The sequence below is a fragment of the Dendrobates tinctorius genome, unplaced genomic scaffold (genome assembly GCF_039654945.1).
Source record: "Dendrobates tinctorius isolate UK_male_01 unplaced genomic scaffold, ASM3965494v1 ptg000079l, whole genome shotgun sequence".
NCBI lineage: Eukaryota > Metazoa > Chordata > Amphibia > Anura > Dendrobatidae > Dendrobates > Dendrobates tinctorius.
Genome location: NW_027361747.1, coordinates 7,875,197 through 7,895,920, shown reverse-complemented (window position 1 = coordinate 7,895,920; position 20,724 = coordinate 7,875,197). Strand labels below are relative to the sequence as shown.

Here is a 20,724-nt window from a genome sequence, read left to right as displayed (position 1 = left end):
CACACAGTCGCACATCTGCTATGATTCTGGCACATGGAGTTGCACATCTGCCACAATTTTGGCGCATGGTGTCGCACATCAGCAACGATTCTGACCCAGTCGCATACAGTCATGGCCAAAAGTATTGACACCCCTGCAATTCTGTCAGATAATATTCAGTTTCTTCCTGAAAATGATTGCAGACACAAATTCTTTGGTATTATCTTCATTTAATTTGTCTTAAATGAAAAAACACAAAAGAGAATGAAGCAAAACATTGATCATTTCACACAAAACTCCAAAAATGGGCCGGACAAAAGTATTGGCACCCTCAGCCTAATACTTGGTTGCACAACCTTTAGCCAAAATAACTGCGACCAACTGCTTCCAGTAACCATCAATGAGTTTCTTACAATGCTCTGCTGGAATTTTATACCATTCTTCTTTGGCAAACTACTCCAGGTCCCTGATATTTGAAGGGTGCCTTCTCCAAACTGCCATTTTTAGATCTCTCCACAGGTGTTCTATGGGATTCAGGTCTGGAATCATTGCTGGCCACCTTAGAAGTCTCCAGTGCTTTCTCTCAAACCATTTTCTAGTGCTTTTTGAAGTGTGTTTTGGGTTATTGTCCTGCTGGAAGACCTATGACCTCTGAGGTAGACCCAGCTTTCTCACACTGGGCCCTATATTATGCTGCAAAATTTGTTGGTAGTCTTCTGACTTCATAATGCCAAGCACACAGTCAAGCAGTCCAGTGCCAGAGGCAGCAAAGCAACCCCAAAACATCAGGGAACCTCCGCCATGTTTGTCTGTAGGGACCGTGTACTTTTCTTTGAATGCCTCTTTTTTCTCCTGTAAACTCTATGTTGATGCTTTTGCCCTAAAAGCTCTACTTTTGTCTCATCTGACCAGAGAACATTCTTCCAAAATGTTTTAGGCTTTTTCAGGTGAGTTTTGGCAAACTCCAGCCTGGCTTTTTTATGTCTCTGGGTAAGAAGTGGAGTCTTCCTGGGTCTCCTACCATACAGTCCCTTTTCATTCAGATGCCGACGGATAGTACGGGTTGACACCGTTGTACCCTCGGACTGCAGGGCAGCTTGAACTTGTTTGGATGTTAGTGGAGGTTCTTTATCCAACATCCGCACAATCTTGCATTGAAATCTCTTGTCAATTTTTCTTTTCCGGCCACATCTAGAGAGGTTAGCCACAGTGCCATGGGCTTTAAACTTCTTGATGACACTGCGCACGGTAGACACAGGAACATTCAGGTCTTTGGAGATGGACTTGTAGCCTTGATATTGCTCATGCTTCCTCACAATTTGGTTTCTCAAGTCCTCAGACAGTTCTTTGGTCTTCTTTCTTTTCTCCATGCTCAATGTGGTACACACAAGGACACAGGAAAGAGGTTGAGTCAACTTTAATCCATGTCAACTGGCTGCAAGTGTGATTTAGTTATTGCCAACACCTGTTAGGTGCCACAGGTAAGTTATAGGTGCTGTTAATTACACAAATTAGAGAAGCATCACATGATTTTTCGAACAGTGCCAATACTTTTGTCCACCCTCTTTGTTATGTTTGGTGTGGAATTATATCCAATTTGGCTTTAGGACAATTCTTTTTGTGTTTTTTCATTTAAGACAAATTAAATGAAGATAATAATACCAAAGAATTTGTGTTTGCAATCATTTTCAGGAAGAAACTGAGTATTATCTGACAGAATTGCAGGGGTGTCAATACTTTTGGCCATGACTGTATATGCCATGAATCTGCTACAGAGTCACATATCTTCAACGATTCTGGTGCACGGTGTCTCGCATCTTCCACGATTCTGGCACACAATGTTGCACATCTTCCACGATTCTGGCACACTGCTGCCTCAATTCTGGCTCATGGTGTTGCACATCAGCCACGAATCTGGCACACAGTGTCTCACATTTGAAATGATTCTGGTGCATGGTGTGGCACATCTGCCATGATTCTGGTGCAGAATCGCACATCTGCCATGATTCTGGCACGCGGTGCTGCACATCTGCCAAGATTTTGCATGAAGTCGCACATCTGCTACGATTCTGGCACACAATGTTGCACATCTAACATGATTCTGGTGCACGGCGTCACACTTCTCCCACAATTCTGGGGAACAGTGTTGCACTTCTGCCACAATTCTGGAGGCACAGTGTCGCACATCTACCACGATTCTGGCACACAATGTCGCACATCTGCCATGATTTTGGCACACAGTGTCTCACATCTGTCACGATTCTGGCGCACGGTGTTGCACATCTGCCATAATTTGGGAGCAAAGTGTCGCACATCTGACACGATTCTGGCACACAATGTCCCACATCTGCCTTGATTCTGGCGCACGGTGTTGCACATCTGCCATAATTTGGGCACAGTGTCGCACATCTGCCATAATTTGGTGCACAGTGTTGAACATCTGCCACGAAATGACATGATCCTGGCACACAATGTCACACATCTGCCACCATTACGGAGCACAGTGTCACACATGTGCCTGAATTCTGGCGCACGGAGTTCCACGATTCTGGCAGATAATGTCGCACATTTGCTCTCCATTTTGGAGCACGGTGTCGCACATCTGCCATGATTCTTACACACAGAGTCACACATCTGCTATGATTCTGGCGCATGGAGTTGCACATCTGCCACAATTTTGGTGCATGGTGTCGCACATCAGCAACGATTCTGACCCAGTCGCATATCTGCCATGAATCTGGTACAGAGTGGCATATCTTCAACGATTCTGGTGCACGGTGTCTCACATCTTCCACGATTCTGGCACACAGTGTCACACATGTGCCAAGATTCTAGCTCACTGTGTCTCACATCTGCCTCGATTCTGGTTCATAGTGTTGCACATCTGCCACGAATCTGGCGCACAGTGTCTCACATTTGCAATGATTCTGGTGCATGGTATGGCACATCAGCCATGATTCTGGTGCAGAGCCGCACATCTGCCATGATTCTGGCACGCGGTGTTGCAAATCTGTCACGATTCTGGCACAGAGTCGCACATCTGTCACGATTCTGGCACACGATGTTGCACATCTAACATGATTCTGGTGCACGGTGTCACACATCTGCCACGATAACGGCACACAATGTGCCACATCTGCCACGATTCTGGCGCTAGGTGTCGCACATCTGCCACAGTTCTGGGGCACAGTGTCACACATCTGCCACGATTCTGGTGCACATTGTCGCACATCTGCCATGATTCTGGCACACAGTGTCTCACTTTTGTCACGATTCTGGCGCACGGTGTTGCACATCTGCCATAATTTGGGCGCAAAGTGTCGCACATCTGACATGATTCTGGCACACAATGTTGCACATCTACCTTGATTCTGGTGCACAATGTCGCACATCTGCCACGATTCTGGCACACTGTGTCTCTCATCTTTCACGATTCTGGCGCACGATGTTGCACATCTGCCATAATTTGGGCGCAAAGTGTTGCACATCTGACATGATTCTGGCGCACAATGTCACACATTTAACACGATTCTGTTGCACGGCAATGCACATCTGCCTCGATTATGGCATAAAATGTTGCACATCTGCCTGGATTCTGGCGCACAGAGTCACACATCTTCCTAGATTTTAGTGCATTTGTCGCACATCTGTTACTATTATAGAGCACAGATTCGCACATCTGCCAAGATTCAGGCTCATTGTGTCACACATCTGCCACGATTCTGGCACACGGTGTTGTACATCAGCCACGATTCTGGCACACGGTGTTGTACATCAGCCACGATTCTGGCACACGGTGTTGTACATCAGCCACGATTCTGGCACACGGTGTTGTACATCTGCCACAATTTTGGTACACGGTGTCACACATCTGCCCCGATTCTGTCACTCTGTTGCATATCTGGCACGATTCTGGCACACAGTGTTGCACATCTGCCATGATTCTGGCACACATTGTTGTACATCTGCCACGATTCTATTATTCTGTTGCATATCTGGCACGATTCTGGCACACAGTGTTGCACATCTGCCATGATTCTGGCACACATTGTTGCACATCTGCCCCAATTCTATTATTCTGTTGCATATCTGGCACGATTCTGGCACACAGTGTTGCACATCTGCCATGATTCTGGCACACATTGTTGTACATCTGCCACGATTACGGCACACAATGTTGCACATCTGCCATGATTACAGTGCACAATGTCGCACATCTGCCACAATTTTGACACACAATGTTGCACATCTGCTTTGATTCTGGTGCATGGTGTGGTACATCTGCCATAATTTGGGCTCAAAGTGTCGCACATCTGCCACGATTCTGACACACAATTTTGCATATCTGCCACGATTCTGGCACACGGTGTTGGACATCTGCCATAATTTTGGTGCAGTGTAGCACTTCTGACACGATTCTGGCACACAATGTTGCACATCTGCCATAATTTGGGTGCAGCGTTGCACAACTGCCACGAATCTGGCACACCATTTTGCACATCTGCCATGATTCTGAAGCATGTTGCATATCTGCCACGATTCTGGTGCAGAGTTGCACACATACCATGATCTAGCGCACAAAGTCGTAGATTAGCCTCGATTCTGGTGAACAGTTTCGCACATTTAACACGATTCTGTTGCACATGTGCCTCGAATCTGGTGCACAGAGTCACATCTGTCTAGATTCTGGCGCTTGGTGTCACACATCTGTCACAATTATAGCGCACAGATTCGCACATCTGCCAAGATTCAGGTGCATGGTGTTGCACATCTGTCACGATTCTGGCACACGGTGTCATACATCTGTCACGATTCTGGTGCACGGTGTCACTCACCTGCCCCGATTCTGAAGCACGTTGTTGCACATCTGGCACACAGTGTCTCATATCTGCCACAATTCTTGCACACAGTGCTGCACATCAGCCCTTACTCTGGCGCACAGTGTTGCACATCTGCCACGATTCTGTCACACATTTGGCACGATTCTGGTGCACGGTGAAGCAAATCTGCCACAACTACGGCACACAATGTCGCACATCTGCTTTGATTCTGGTGCATGGTATTGCACATTTGCCATAATTTGGGCTGAAAGTGTCGCACATCTGCCACGATTCTGACGCACAATTTTGGATATCGCCACGATTCTGGCGCCTGGTTTCACGCATCTAATACGCTTCTGGGGCACGACAGGGCACATCTGCCTCAATTCCCGTATACAATGCTGCACATCTGGCCTGGTTCTGGGGCAGTGTCTCACATCTGCTACTATTCTGTCACACAGTCAGGCCCGGATTGGCAATATAACCAACCGGGCATTTTCCCGCTGGGCCGCTGTCACGTGGGCCGCAGGCGGCAGCGCCCGATCATCTGGCCGCTTGCCAGCTGCTGCGGCCACTGTTGCTCCTGCCGCCGGCCCTCTGCGGGCACGGCGGTGATAGTTTCCAAGTTCCTCCCGCACTGCAGGGAGATAAGCCGCCACGCACCCCATCCTCGCCTTAGCATGAGACCCCCCCGCAGCCACTCACAGCGTCGCACTCGCTTGCCTGCTCGCTCTGTTCGCAGGACCTGTGATGAGGTCACAGGAGGGGAGGAGTCAGGGGGTCACATGATCAGGAGCCTTTGTCCAGACCCCCGATCATGTCACCCCTGACTCCGCCCCTCCTGTGACCTCATCACAGGTCCTGTGCGCTCAGCCTTGCCTCTACCGTCTGCCAGACTCTGCTTTGCTGTTGTCATGGTGCTGGTTGAGGTATGTGTGGGGTCAGGATTTACAGTGTGGATGTAGCAGAGCTGTGTGTGTATGAGGTGTACGGAGCGGAGCCGTGTGTGTACGAGGTGTACGGAGCGGAGCCAAGTGTGTACAAAGCGGGCTTTTCCCACGGACACAGGAGTACATGGCGGAGCCCCTGAGGAGCATTTTAAAACTCACACATGACGTTCCACCTGAAGTGATGTGCTGGAAGCTGACCGGAAATGAGATAATTTCTTGAGGAGATTGTGACGGAACCAGGAATGCTTCAGATCCATCACCGTGTCCTCCTCCGACAGCGCAGACAGCAGGATCGCCTTGGAATCCGGGATGCCGGCCATGTGAGCGGATCATGATAGGTCCTGCACAAGGAGGCTCAGGTGGGCACTACAATGGGAGCCGGGCTGCTATAGTATCTTTGTAGGATCTTTCTTTATTTCTTTCTCTCTTTTTCTTTCTCTCTCTGTTCTTTCTTTCTCTCTCTGTTCTTTCTTCCCCTCTTTCTTTCTTTTTCTTTCCTCTCTTTCTCTCTGTTCTTTCTTTCTTTTCTTTCTTTCTTTACTTCTTTCTTTCTCTGTTCTTTCTCTGTCTCTCTCTGTTCTTTCTTTCTTTCCCCTTTCTTTCTCGCTCTGTTTTCTTTTTTCTCTCTCTCTCTGTTTTCTCTCTTCCTTAGTGCCAGTCAGTGTGCCCATAATGCCAGCCACTGTGCCCTCAGTACCAGTCAGTGTGATCAGCAGTGCTAAATGGGTGCGATTAGGTGTGGACATGGGTGTGACTAGTTGTGAAATGGGTGTGGCTGGGCGTGGCCAAAATTTGCAGCGGTGCGCTGCACGCCGCAGTCTTTGTCCATCTTTCCCTTCTTCAAAAGTTGGGAGGTATGATAGGGGCGGCTATGGCCAGGGGGTCTGGTTGCCCAATGGATAGCAGTTCTGCCAGGAATTCTGTCACCGTGCGTACAAAAGGGGACAGAGCTTTGGGAGGAGTACTGTACCTAAAAGCAATAAATAGGACTGAGCTGAAATACTGGGCACAGCTATGACTACATGTTATATAGTCGTGTTAATCTCCTCTCACTTCTTGTAAACTACAAGTGTACAAAGATATTATATAGTCACCACGTGACTAGTGGGCCTGTGTAACTTCAAATACCAGGGCTGAATTTTAGTCCCAGTCCGGCCCTGCGTGACACAGTGTCACACATTAGACCACGGTCCTCGTGGGACAAGGAGCAGAAAGAGACCCGAACACATAATAAACATGTTACATGAGGTAATAACATTATGGAACGTGGCTTGAAAGAACTCTGGAGCATTTTAGTTCCCTGGTCCCAGCACAGCCGCACTGACTGCTCTCCGTGGCTAGTGTGGCCCTATGGCTACTGCCTGGCTTCTGTGGGCACTGGAGTGTGGCACTGTGTGACTACCGGTCCGTGGCGCTCGCCAGTGTGTACGGTGTGCAGAGCTGCTGGCGCTAGTGGAGCGGAGCGCCCGGCCCGCTCCATGACACCGCCCTACTGACAGGCATCTGCTGACGTCACACACTTCTGGTCACATGACCGAAGCAGCCGCTCGCCTGTGATTGGTAAGTTAGCTGCTGGTCATGTGATTAGCGCTGCGGACATGGACGGCGGGCTGGAGCTGGTGGAGAAGGTGCCGTTATCTCAGTGTCCTCAGGTGACTATACCGCCCTCTATGGGCTCTGTGTGCGACTGCCATCTCCAGGGTGTGCTGGGGGTTGTAGTCCCTATGGAGCTGCATGTCTACTCTCAGGCTTTACTACAAGCCCAGACTCTAGAGGTGATATGAGGACAGCGCCCCCTGTAGGTTGTCACTCCGTGTAGCCTCTGTACGTGGCCGAGACCGTGCACAGGAGCGGGGGATGTTGTACATCACGCTGTCAGCACAGGAGTGTGTATATTATAGATACGCTCCAGTACTGTAATGATACTTTGCTTTACATGTGAGACGATGGCTGTATACATATGTATAGACTATATAGGGGGAAGGGGCGCCTGCATCACAGCCTCCGGAGTGTTGGGTTAGGAGTCAGCTGGTGGGGGGCTCCGCAGCTCCGGTGGTGAGGGGACAGTGGGATTACTGTAGACTTTCCTGGAGAGATGATGAGGTTTCGCTAATGGGAGGCAATTGGACATCTGGCTCGGGAAAAATCTTACAGGGGTTGTCCACTACTAGGATAAACCCTTTTTGATATGAATGTTTGGTCCCGATAAAATTAAAAAGCTTCTCCCCTCCCTTGCAGGCGCCGTTCCAGCGGTGTTGTCATCCGCGGTCCTGGGGCTCTCCTGCCGCTGTTGTGACCGTGGCATCGCTGTCTCTGACGCCGTACGGATTGAGCTTGAATAGGAAGTCAGAGATCGGCTGCAGCCCCGGCTTCCGCTTCATATTCAAGCCGTGAGAAGTGGGAGCCGGTGTCGCAACAACGGCACGAGCACCTGGTGACCGCGAGCCAGCACGGGAGGGGAGTATAAGGGTTGTGAGGACCAGAGAATATGTGTGCGAAGATGTATGGAGGAGAAAGATTATGGACGGCCTTGTAAAGCCACGTTCGTAATTTTATGGTGGATTTGTTAGGGAATGGGAAGGCAGTGAAGGAATTGGCAGAGGAGTAGCGAGGGGAGAAGGTGGGTTAGACGGCAGCAGAGTTAGGGACAGACTGGAGATGGGTTAGCAAGGAGGCCCCACAGGGGAGGATGTTGCCATAGTCAAAGCGGGAGGTGATGAGGGCATGCACTACCATTAAAGTAGGATGAGGAATTAACAAATTCTGGAAATATTTTTGAGGTGGTGAGGGCTGGGATGTGCAGTTTGAAGGAAAGGGCAAAGTCAAAGGGAAAGAGTGATAGATCTGGGAGTGAGGTGAGATGGCGGAAAGATAAGTTTGATTTTGTCCACATTGAGTTATAGAAAAAGTATGATGAGTAGGAGGAGAATATGGCCGAAAAATACTGCGATTCTGGACATCAGAGAGGTAGATTTCTGTCCTCATAGGTGGCACTGGAAGCCATGCGACTTTATGATCTGTCACAAGTATCGATGGAGAAGATTAGGGGTCTGAGGGCAGCGCCGTATTTGCCATTAGGTACCAGAAGGTGGGTGTCCAGCGCGGAAGCATGCAGGAGGCAGCGCCACCATGAATGAGTAAAACAAATAATGTCCCCCTGTTTCACATATGTTTGGATTAAGTGTCAGTATCTTCATTTTAATTTGAAGGGAATATCTATATATCTGTTTCTCTACCTAACTCAGATCTATATCAAATCACAGCTCAAATAAATAAAGGGAGCACTAAAATACCACATCCTAGATATCGCTGGATAAAATATTCCAGTTGCGAATTGTTTGTGCCATTACTGGCATATAAATAGGGCTGAGGTTTGCCTGTATGATTGTGTGCGTTGCTGAGATCATGAAGATATATGAGCTTCACACTATGTATAGTGGTTTCTCCACTGCACTCTCTTTCCTACAGGTTTGGTCTCAGAGCATAGTGACGGGCGCTGCTCTGGGGTTGTGGGTCCAACTTCTACCGTTTTTATCTGTGTGATATTCATATTGCCCACACCTGTTACTTACCCCACAGATAAGTTTGAATGAGCATCGCACGCTTGAAACAAGTTTTTTTTTTTTTTGTTTGTTTTTTTTTTTACCCACAATTTTGGAAAGTGTCAAAAAAAATTTTGTGGCCCATATTTGGAGCTTTGTGTGTAAAAATGTCAAAACTGACATTTGGTCCAGAGGTGAAGCAGGGAGAAATTAATTTTTGTTTTACTCATTCATGGTGGCGCTGCCCCCTGTAGTCTTCCGCCCTAGACACCCGCCCTCTGGTGCCTAGTGGCACATACGGCCCTGATTGAAGGACCCCAACAGAGAGGGTGGGAAGAGGAGGTGGTGTGGGAATAGACGCTAAATGACCTCCACCGGGCCGCGGTATACATATCTTTACTGAATAGTACAGGTATTTGCAGTCCTATGGGAGATGTATTACACATCAGAATGGTGGCTTACTGTCTTCACATCCCCTAGGAAAGTAGAAGAGCTTTAGATGGTCTTCCTTGGTTGATGCAGGATTGGGCACACGATTGCCTATAGGAACAATATCTGATTCCTGAGTTATTACAGCAGACTTTTGCATGCAGCATCTTTCCACATCAGATGGGTGCACAGCAGTGTCATCAGTTGTGTCCTCCCGAGTCAGAGAAATCTGTCCAGACACAGATAATATAATGAGCGGATCCATCCTTTAAGAGGTATTTATTGAAGTAAGTTCTGTTTGATTTGCTGGACCCACCCCATCGGCCACATTGATTCTCTGTGGGCAATTAATGGGCCCCTTGAGAATTGCTTTGCACCTGACTGCATCCACGGCTCTTCTATTGTGCATGCGAAGGTGGGCCAGCCAAGCTAATCACATGAAGAGTTACGGTATGTGCTCACGATCAGTAAGCGCTGCGGGTTGGATGCTGCGTACTTGTGCGGCGTCCAGCTGTTACAGCCTAGGGGATGGGAATTCAAGAAATCCCATGCCCACTATGCGTCCACAGAAGCCCGCATCACACCCGCGGAAACGTGCGTCTTTCCAGACTGCAGCATGTCTATTTCTCTTGCGGAGATGCGAGTCTCAGCAAGACAAATGTCACCCGTACAATATATTGGACGCCGTAAATCTCCACGGTTCAGTGAACATATGCGGATTAACTACTACTTACTACTTCACATCAGGACTGGAGTCAGATCACCATAGGCTTCTATGCTGCTTTAAAGGGAATCTGTCACCTATTTTTTCGACTATCAGCTGCTGGCACCGCCATCAGGGGCTTATCTACAGCATTCTGTAATGCTTTAGATAAGCCCCCGATGTAACCTGAAAGAGAAGAAAAACGAGTTATATTATACAGTTGTGACACCCCTGCAATTCTGTCAGATAATACGCAGTTTCTTCCTGAAATTGATTGCAAACACATTCTTTGGTATTATCTTCATTTAATTTGTCTTAAATGAAAAAACACAAAAAGAATTGTCCTAAAGCCAAATTGGATATAATTCCACACCAAACATAAAAAAGAGGGTGGACAGAAGTATTGGCACTGTTCGAAAAATCATGTGATGCTTCTCTAATTTGTGTAATTAACAGCACCTTTAACTTACCTGTGGCACCTAACAGGTGTTGGCAATAACTAAATCACACTTGCAGCCAGTTGAAATGAATTAAAGTTGACTAAACCTCTGTCCTGTGTCCTTGTGTGTACCACATTGACCATGGAGAAAAGAAAGAAGACCAAGGATCTGTCTGAGGACTTGAGAAACCAAATTGTGAGGAAGCATGAGCAATCTCAAGGCTACAAGTACATCTCCAAAGACCTGAATGTTCCTGTGTCTACCGTGCACAGTGTCATCAAGAAGTTTAAAGCCCATGGCACTGTGGCTAACCTCCCTAGATGTGGACGGAAAAGAAAAATTGACAAGAGATTTCAACGCAAGATTGTGCGGATGTTGGATAAAGAACCTCGACTAACATCCAAACAAGTTCAAGCTGCCCTGCAGTCCGAGGGTACAACAGTGTCAACCCGTACTATCAGTCGGCGTCTGAATGAAAAGGGACTGTATGGTAGGAGACCCAGGAAGACCCCACTTCTTACCCCGAGACATAAAAAAGCCAGGCTGGAGTTTGCCATAACTTTCCTGAAAAAGCCTAAAACGTTTTGGAAGAATGTTCTCTGGTCAGATGAGACAAAAGTAGAGCTTTTTGGGCAAAGGCATCAACATAGAGTTTACAGGAGAAAAAAAGAGGCATTCAAAGAAAAAAACACGGTCCCTACAGTCAAACATGGCGGAGGTTCCCTGATGTTTTGGGGTTGCTTTGCTGCCTCTGGCACTGGACTGCTTGACCGTGTGCATGGCATTATGAAGTCTGAAGACTACCAACACATTTTGCAGCATAATGTAGGGCCCAGTGTGAGAAATCTGGGTCTCCCTCAGAGGTCATGGGTCTTCCAGCAAGACAATGACCCAAAACACACTTCAGAAAGCACTAGAAAATGGATTGAGAGAAAGCACTGGAGACTTCTAAGGTGGCCAGCAATGAGTCCAGACCTGAATCCCATAGAACACCTGTGGAGAGATCTAAAAATGGCAGTTTGGAGAAGGCACCCTTCAAATATCAGGGACCTGGAGCAGTTTGCCAAAGAAGAATGGTCTAAAATTCCAGCAGAGCATTGTAAGAAACTCATTGATGGTTACCGGAAGTGGTTGGTCGCAGTTATTTTGGCTAAAGGTTGTGCAACCAAGTATTAGGCTGAGGGTGCCAATACTTTTGTCTGGCCCATTTTTGGAGTTTTGTGTGAAATGATCAATGTTTTGCTTTTTGCTTCATTCTCTTTTGTGTTTTTTCATTTAAGACAAATTAAATGAAGATAATAATACCAAAGAATTTGTGATTGCAATCATTTTCAGGAAGAAACTGAATATTATCTGACAGAATTGCAGGGGTGTCAATACTTTTGGCCACAACTGTACTCACCCAGGGGCGGTCCGGTTTTGGTCCGATGGGTATTGCGGTCCGATCTGGCGGTGACCTCCTCTTTGCTTCCCGTCGCGGCTCCTGCGCAGGCGCACTGCTCTACCCTGCTGAGGGCAGAGCAGAGTACTGCAGTGCGCAGGAAAGGTCAGAGAGGTCCGGCGCCTGCGCACCTCAGTACTCTACTATTTACCGGCAGATATTGGGGCAATCTGCATGTGAGTAGCGTTTCAATCCTGCTTGGTAGTGTAACTGGAAATGTAGTTACATGGAGAGACAGAAGTTATTCTCTCTGCAGCCAATTGCTTCCAGTCATCGGGGCGTTAGAAGCAGCGGTTACAGTGTATGCACAGGCAAATGGCGTTTTTGTAGGTGACAGGTTCCCTTTAACTTCGGTACTGGTGAACTTTGAAAGGTTCTTGTGTTGCATCTGTCATTCTGGCATAAAAAAGAACTCGTATTCTGCAGCAAGTCCTAAACATAGAGGAAACATTCTTCCATGATATATTTTCACTGTAAGTCACATTCTTGTTTTTGTTTTCAAATAAATAAAAATGCATGTGAAAGTGGTCTTAGGCCTGTGCAAAGGCACACATAGGCCTAGGCAGCCATAGCGGTGGAGGGAATGGAAATAATCGGCAATTCTGCATAGCTTTGTGTGATTTATCTGTGTGATATCAATGACGTATCTGTAGATGCCCCACTAGCCCTGTGGTATTCTTACACACCAGCTGTATAACAAGTTTCAATCAAGTGTAATTCTGAAATCGTCAAAGTTAAATCCTAATATTTTTCTGTAACTTCTTCTCTTTCAGTTCCTTCACAAGGTGATCGATGGCCTTTGTGGCAGGGCGCAGCCTCGATTTCAGGACTATGGCAACATCTGGAGCTTGAGGGAATGGCTGGAAGTCTTGGAGAGCACCATGGCTTTTATTAAAACTGCTGTCGGCAAAGATGTATCCTCTGATGAGGTAGTCTCTGTTTTTGTTCCCATAGACAGGAGGAATGACAGGGGAGTACAGCAAACTATTGTAATTTCCTGAAATGTAATTTTGCTCTGAACTTTGCCCTCAAGATTTTTAACACTAGAAATGTGAGCAGAGACTGTGCTGAATAACTTCTATTATTGTCTCACAAAAATGAGAGTTTTTAGGGAGGAAAAGCAAACTGTGCATTGGTAACTTTGTTTTCTGCTGGTCAAGTTCCTCTGAGGATACTCTCAGATTGATCAGTGATCACAGTTCTAGACTCAATATTATAAAAGCTTCTTTGATTTAGTTAATGCATACCTAACATTTTTTTTAATTATATTATCCCCCATTGCACATTCTGTTCAGTGGTAGTCTGGACCCCACCAATCGCTTAAAAAAAAAAGTTCTATAACACACAGCTTGTCAAGCTAGAGCGGTCAGCTCCTACCTCCAGTGGCATCCTGGTCAAAATTACTGTTATTATGAACAGTTAAAGGGAATCTGTCACCAACTTTTGTCATATGTAAAAATATCATTCAATTTAGTGTCAGCTCTGCATTATACAAGTACTTTTTATACCCCATGACTCCCCACCAATGATGCATAAATACTGTTTTTATTCATCCCCTGGTGTATGTAAATATGCTCGGTCCGGTCCGATAGGCGGAGCTTATTGTCCGTCTCTCCCCCCCTCTTGGCTTGCTCTACGCATTCCTTTCGGGTAATTCCTGCGTTCGCGTAGAGTTACCGCGCATACGCATTCAAATGGTCCCTCGCGTGTGCGCAATATGCTTTGCCCATCTGTGGGCAAAGCTGAAAAACAGTATTGCGCATGCGCCGGCATACATGATGATGTTCTATGGACCCATAAAGGAAACCCATTGCGTATGCCGGCGTGTTATGATTGAGTCACCGTAGGAGGCAAAAATAGTAATGCTAGCTAAGTCCAGAAAACCAGAGAAGTTGGCAGCTATCGGATTGCAGACCCCTGAACCTATCAACACAACTAGCAGTAGCCGTGGGGGGCTCCTACGATGCCCTAGGCCCCTCGATCACAGCCAGAGGACTACATAGCCTAAAGACAGAAAGGGGAAATCTAAACTGCCCCAGAGCAGACCCCAAAGTAAAAGGCAGCCCCCAACATATAATGACGGTGAAGCAAGAAGAAAGACTGAGCAAAGATGGGGCCCACGCTAGCTTAGATAGGAAAGGACAGGAAGGCTGCTGTCTGCAATCCGTGAAAAGCCCTATGAAAATAAGAGCCAACAAACTGACAGTAAAAAAGGCCCTGAAGACGCTAGGCTTCAAAAAAGCTATGTCAGTACTCAGGAATATTCTGAAGACAGAGCAACAGGCAAAAGGAGATTCAGCTAACCCCAGCAGGGAATGGCAGAATCCAGAAAAGCAAGGAAAACAAAACACTAATGCAAAAAGGCAAAGCAGAAATCTTAGCTTTAGATGAGCAGGAATCAGACTGGTTTCCTAGAAGTCCACAGAGAAATCACCCGCAGGCCAGAAGGGCGTCGGCAGCCTTATATCCAGTCATCAACTCCACTCAGCCAGTCATCATCATCAGCCCCAGGTGTTTGACAATCAGGCTCGCTACCTTTCTTCACCAGAAGAGGGAGTTCCTCGGGCCTCAGTAGTGAAGGGGAAAATGAACTCACAACAGTACCTCCCCCTTGAGGAGGGGTCACCGAACCCTCAACCACGCCACCAGGGCGATCAGGCTGAGCCCAATGAAAGGCACGCACCAATCTTTTGGCATGAATATCAGAGGCAGAGACCCAGGAATTATCCTCCTGACCATAACCCTTCCACTTAACCAAATACTGGAGTCTCCGTCTAGCCAGACGGGAATCCAGTACTTTCTCTACCTCATATTCCATGTTACCTTCAACCAATACAGGGTCTGGAGGTGCAACCCCCGGAACAACAGGTTCAACAAACCTCTTCAACAAAGATTTATGGAACACATTATGGATTTTAAATGTGACAGGAAGAGCCAAACGAAAAGAGACCGGATTAATAATCTCCAAAATCTTGTAAGGTCCAATAAATCTAGGCTTAAACTTAGGAGAAGCCACCTTCATAGCAATATTTTTTGATGATAACCACACCATATCACCAACCTTAAATTGGGGACCAATGGTCCTATGTCGGTTGGAAAACCGCTGGGCCTTTTCCTGGGAGAGAGATAACTTATCCACCACTTGGTCCCAGATCTGGTGCATTCTCTCCACCACAGTGTCAACCCCTGGGCAGGCAGAGGGCTCCACCTGCCCTGAAGAAAATCGAGGATGAAACCCAAAGTTACAAAAAAAAGGAGACATCAAAGTGGCAGAACTAGCTCTATTATTTAAAGCAAATTCGGCCAAGGGCAAAAATGAAACCCAATCATCCTGATCAGCAGAAATAAAACATCTCAAATATGACTCCAAGGTCTGGTTTGTTCTCTCTGTCTGCCCATTGGTCTGAGGGTGAAAAGCAGAGGAGAAGGACAACTGAATTCCCAGCTTGGAACAGAAAGTTCTCCAAAATCTAGACACAAACTGGACTCCTCTGTTAGATACAATGTTCTCAGGAATCCCGTGCAAGCGAACCACCTGTTGTAAAAACAGGGGCACCAATTCAGAGGAAGACGGCAACTTATGGAGTGGTACAAGATGAACCATCTTAGAGAACCTACCACAAATCACCCAAATAACAGTCATCCTTTGAGAGACAGGCATATCAGAGATGAAATCCATTGAAATATGGGTCCATGGCCTCTTGGGGACAGGCAAAGGCATCAACAACCCACTAGAGCGAGAACACGATTTAGACCGGGAGCACGTCCCACAGGACTGCACAAAATTCCTGACATCACGAGACAAGGAGGGCCACCAAAAAGACCGACTCACCAGATCTCTAGTACCAAAAATACCTGGATGACCAGCCAAAGCAGAGCAATGAACTTCAGACATCACTCTCTTCTTCCACTGGTCAGGAACATACAACTTTCCACTGGGACAACGCTCAGGTTTGTCCTCCTGGAACTCTTCCAGAGCACGTCTCAAATCGGGCGAGATGGCAGAAAGAACTACCCCTTCGCCTAAGATGGTAGCAGGCTTGGTCACCACAGGAGAATCAGCAAAGAAGCTCCTAGAGAGGGCGTCAGCCTTGACATTCTTAGTTCCAGGAAGAAAAGAAACCACAAAATCAAAACGTGTAAAAAACAAGGCCCACCTAGCCTGTCTAGGGTTCAAGCGCTTAGCCGACTCTAGGTAAATCAAATTCTTGTGGTCAGTGAGGACCACTACTTGATGCTTAGCTCCCTCCAACCAATGTCTCCACTCCTCAAATGCCCATTTCATGGCTAACAGTTCCCGATTCCCCACATCATAGTTACGTTCAGATGGAGAGAACTTTCGGGAAAAGAAAGCACAGGGATTCATATTAGATGTTACAGGATCCTTTTGGGACAAAACAGCTCCTGCACCAATCTCAGAAGCATCCACCTCTACCTGGAACGGAAGTGAGACATCAGGTTGCCGCAAAACCGGGGCGGAGGTGAATCTTCGCTTCAGCTCCTGAAAGGAAGAAACAGCCTCCGGAGACCAATTTAACACATCAGCACCCTTCTTAGTCAAATCAGTCAATGGCTTGGCAATACTAGAAAATTTTGCTATAAATTTCCGATAAAAATTAGCAAAACCCAAAAACTTCTGGAGGGCCTTCAAAGAAGTGGGCTGAACCCAATCGTAAATGGCCTGTACCTTGGCCGGGTCCATTTCAATAGTTGACGGGGACAAAATAAATCCCAAAAAAGAAATCCTCTGTACTCCAAAAAGGCATTTAGATCCTTTGACATACAGGGAATTCTCCCTCAAGATCCGGAACACAGTCCGAATATGTTCCACATGAGAATCCCAATCCTTGGAGAAGATCAAAATATCATCCAGATAGATAATCAAAAATTTATCGACAAAATCTCGGAAAATATCGTTCATGAAGCACTGGAAGACAGAAGGGGCATTAGTGAGCCCAAAAGGCATCACCAGGTACTCAAAATGTCCCTCCGGAGTATTAAACGCCGTCTTCCATTCATCCCCCTGCTTAATGCGAATAAGATTATACGCCCCCCTGAGGTCAAGCTTGGTAAACCAGCAAGCACCTTTAACTCTGAAGAATAGATCAGAAATCAGGGGTAACGGATACTGATATTTAACAGTAATTTTGTTGAGAGCACGATAATCAATACAAGGTCTTAATGATCCATCCTTTTTGGCTACAAAAAAAAACCCGGCACCTAAGGGTGACGAGGATGGTCTAATATGACCCTTCTCCAACGCCTCCTTAATATAGGATCGCATAGCATCGTGCTCGGGTACATATAAATTGAAGAGCCGACCCTTGGGAAATTTACACCCCGGGCTCAGTTAAATAGCACAGTCATAACTCCTATGAGGAGGCAGAGACGCAGACTCATTCTCACTAAATACATCATAAAAGTCCGCCAAATAATCAGGAACATCATGCGACTGAGGAGAGGTGGAAAACACCGGAGCCTCACTAAAGGCACACCGACAACCCCAACTCACCACAGACACAGATTTCCAATCCAAAACTGGATTATGAATTTGTAACCAGGGAAACCCCAGAACAATAGTATCATGCAGATTATGTAACACCAAAAATCTGCAATTTTCTTGATGGTCTGGGGCGACCCGCATTACCACCTGGGTCCAAAACTGAGGTTTATTTTTAGCCAAAGGAGTAGCATCAATCCCCCTCAAAGGGATAGGCGTCTGCAGAGGTGTCATCGGAAATCCACAACGTTTAGCAAAATCCAAGTCCATTAGGTTTAGAGCTGCTCCCGAATCCACAAAAGCCTTGGCGGAAAATGTGGACAGGGAGCAGATCAGAGTAATAGCCAGAAGAAACTTAGGTTCAACACCACCAACAGAAAACGTGTGTGCAAAGCGTTTCTCGCGTTTAGGACAGACAGAAATAATATGCGAGGCATCTCCACAGAAAAAACACAACTTATTACGCCTTCTGAACTCCTGACGCTGCTCTCTGGAAAAAACTCAATCACATTGCATAGGTTCAGACATCTGTTCAACAGGTGGCAACACCTCTCGTGCAGCTCTGCTTTCGCGTAAACGCCGATCAACCTGAATAGCTAAAGACATAGAATCGTCAAGACCAGAGGGAACAGGAAATCCCACCATAGTATCTTTTATGGCTTCTGACAACCCCTTCCGAAAGAGAGCAGCCAAGGCACTATCATTCCAGGTAGTAAGTACCGCCCACTTTCAGAACTTTTGACAGTGCAACTCTGCAGAATCACGACCCTGGTTCAATGCCAGCAGGGTCTTTTCAGCCTGATGAATGGCATTAGGTTCGTCATACAACAACCCCAAGGCCTGAAAAAATGCGTTCACATTAGTCAGAATAGGATCATCTGGTTTCAAAGAAAACGCCCAATCCTGGGGATCGCCACGCAGCAAAGAGATGACAATTTTAACCTGCTGCGCGGAGCTCCCTGACGAGTTAGGCTTCAAGGCAAAAAATAATTTACAATTATTTTTGAAATTCAAAAATTTAGACCGATCCCCAAAAAATACATCAGGTGTAGGAATCTTTGGTTCAGCAGCATGTGAATGAGCAAGGTAGGCGGAAATTCCCCGCACTTCCACAGCGAGCTGCTCCACACGATCAGACAATTGCTTTATCTCCATTGAGAGAGAAAAAAAATTCCCCCTACGGCCTCAGAGATATAGAGGAAAAAATATACACACTTTTTTTTTTTTTTTTTATACAATTCTTTCCTGCTCTTGAGTACCCTAGAATCTGCGGTAGGGGGCGGGTGATTCTGTTATGATTGAGTCACCGTAGGAGGCAAAAATAGTAATGCTAGCTAAGTCCAGAAAACAAGAGAAGTTGGCAGCTATCAGATTGCAGACTCCTGAACCTATCAACACAACTAGCAGTAGCCGTGGGGGGCTCCTACGATGCCCTAGGCCCCTCGATCACAGCCGGAGGACTACATAGCCTAAAGACAGAAAGGGGAAATCTAAACTGCCCCAGAGCAGACCCCAAATTAAAAGGCAGCCCCCAACATATAATGACGGTGAAGAAAGACTGAGCAAAGATGGGGCCCACGCTAGCTTAGATAGGAAAGGACAGGAAGGCTGCTGTCTGCAATCCGTGAAAAGCCCTATGAAAATAAGAGCCAACAAACTGACAGTAAAAAAGGCCCTGAAGACGCTAGGCTTCAAAAAAGCTATGTCAATACTCAGGAATATTCTGAAGACAGAGCAACAGGCAAAAGGAGATTCAGCTAACCCCAGCAGGGAATGGCAGAATCCAGAAAAGCAAGGAAAACAAAACACTAATGCAAAAAGGCAAAGCAGAAATCTTAGCTTTAGATGAGCAGGAATCAGACTGGTTTCCTAGAAGTCCACAGAGAAATCACCCGCAGGCCAGAAGGGCGTCGGCAGCCTTATATCCAGTCATCAACTCCACTCAGCCAGTCATCATCATCAGCCCCAGGTGTTTGACAATCAGGCTCACTACCTTTCTTCACCAGAAGAGGGAGTTCCTCAGGCCTCAGTAGTGAAGGGGAAAATGAACTCGCAATACTGTTTCTCGGCTTTGCACACAGTTGGGCAAAGCATAGTGCGCACACACGAGGGACCATTTGACTGCGCACGCGCGGTAACTGTTTCTGTGAATATCACAGATAGCGTACAAATACGTACAGCAAGACGAGGAGGGGGGTCGGAGATGGACAATAAGTCCCGCCCATCGGACCGGACCAAGCATATTTATATACACCACTGGAGGAATAAAAACGGTATTTATGTATCAATGAAGGGGAGTCAAGGGGTGTAAAAAGTACTTGTATAATGCAGAGCTGACACTAAATTGAATGATATTTTTACATGATATGCCAAAAAAAGTGGTGACAGATTCCCTTTAAGCAAGTTAGATGAAATGATCTCCACAGGCCAAAAGTTGAAGATGACACATTTCCTTTGTATTTTAGGCAAAATATGTGTGTTTATATATACAAGTGCATCTCACAAAATTAGAAAATCATCAAAAAAGCTAATTTATTTTGGTTCTTCAATACAAAAAGTGAAACTCGTATATTTTATAGAGTCATTACAAACAGAGTGATCTTTTTCAAGTGTTTTTTTCTGTTAATGTTGATGACTATGGCTTACAGCCAATGAAAACCCAAAAGTCAGTATCTCAGTAAATTAGAATACTTTATAACACCAGCTTGAAAAATGATTATAAAATCCAAAATGTTGGTCTACTGAAATGTATGTTCAGAAAATGCACTCAGTACTTGGTCGGGGCTCCTTTTGCATCATTTACTGAATCAATACGGTGTGGCATGGAAGTAATCAGCCTCTGGCGCTGCTGAGGTGTTATGGAAGCCCAGGTTGCTTTGATAGCAGCCTTCAGCTTGTCTGCATTGTTGGGTCTGGTGTC

At 46.4% G+C, this 20,724-nt stretch overlaps 1 protein-coding gene across 3 annotated transcripts in view; it reads left to right on the top strand.

Moving 5' to 3' along the window:
• Positions 1–7,246: 7,246 nt before the first annotated feature.
• The window catches only part of COMMD8 (COMM domain containing 8), a 48,967-nt gene continuing 35,489 nt past the window's right edge, over positions 7,247–20,724 (top strand). Inside the window, exons 1-2 of one of the 3 annotated variants that reach the window (XM_073583460.1) lie at positions 7,247–7,401; positions 13,078–13,233. In XM_073583460.1, the coding sequence (XP_073439561.1) occupies positions 7,348–7,401; positions 13,078–13,233 (210 nt within the window). In that variant the 5' untranslated portion in view covers positions 7,247–7,347. Of the gene's footprint in view, positions 7,402–7,458; positions 7,548–13,077; positions 13,234–20,724 lie in introns of those variants that run through there. The other 2 variants (XM_073583459.1, XM_073583461.1) reach the window with 2 other exon arrangements.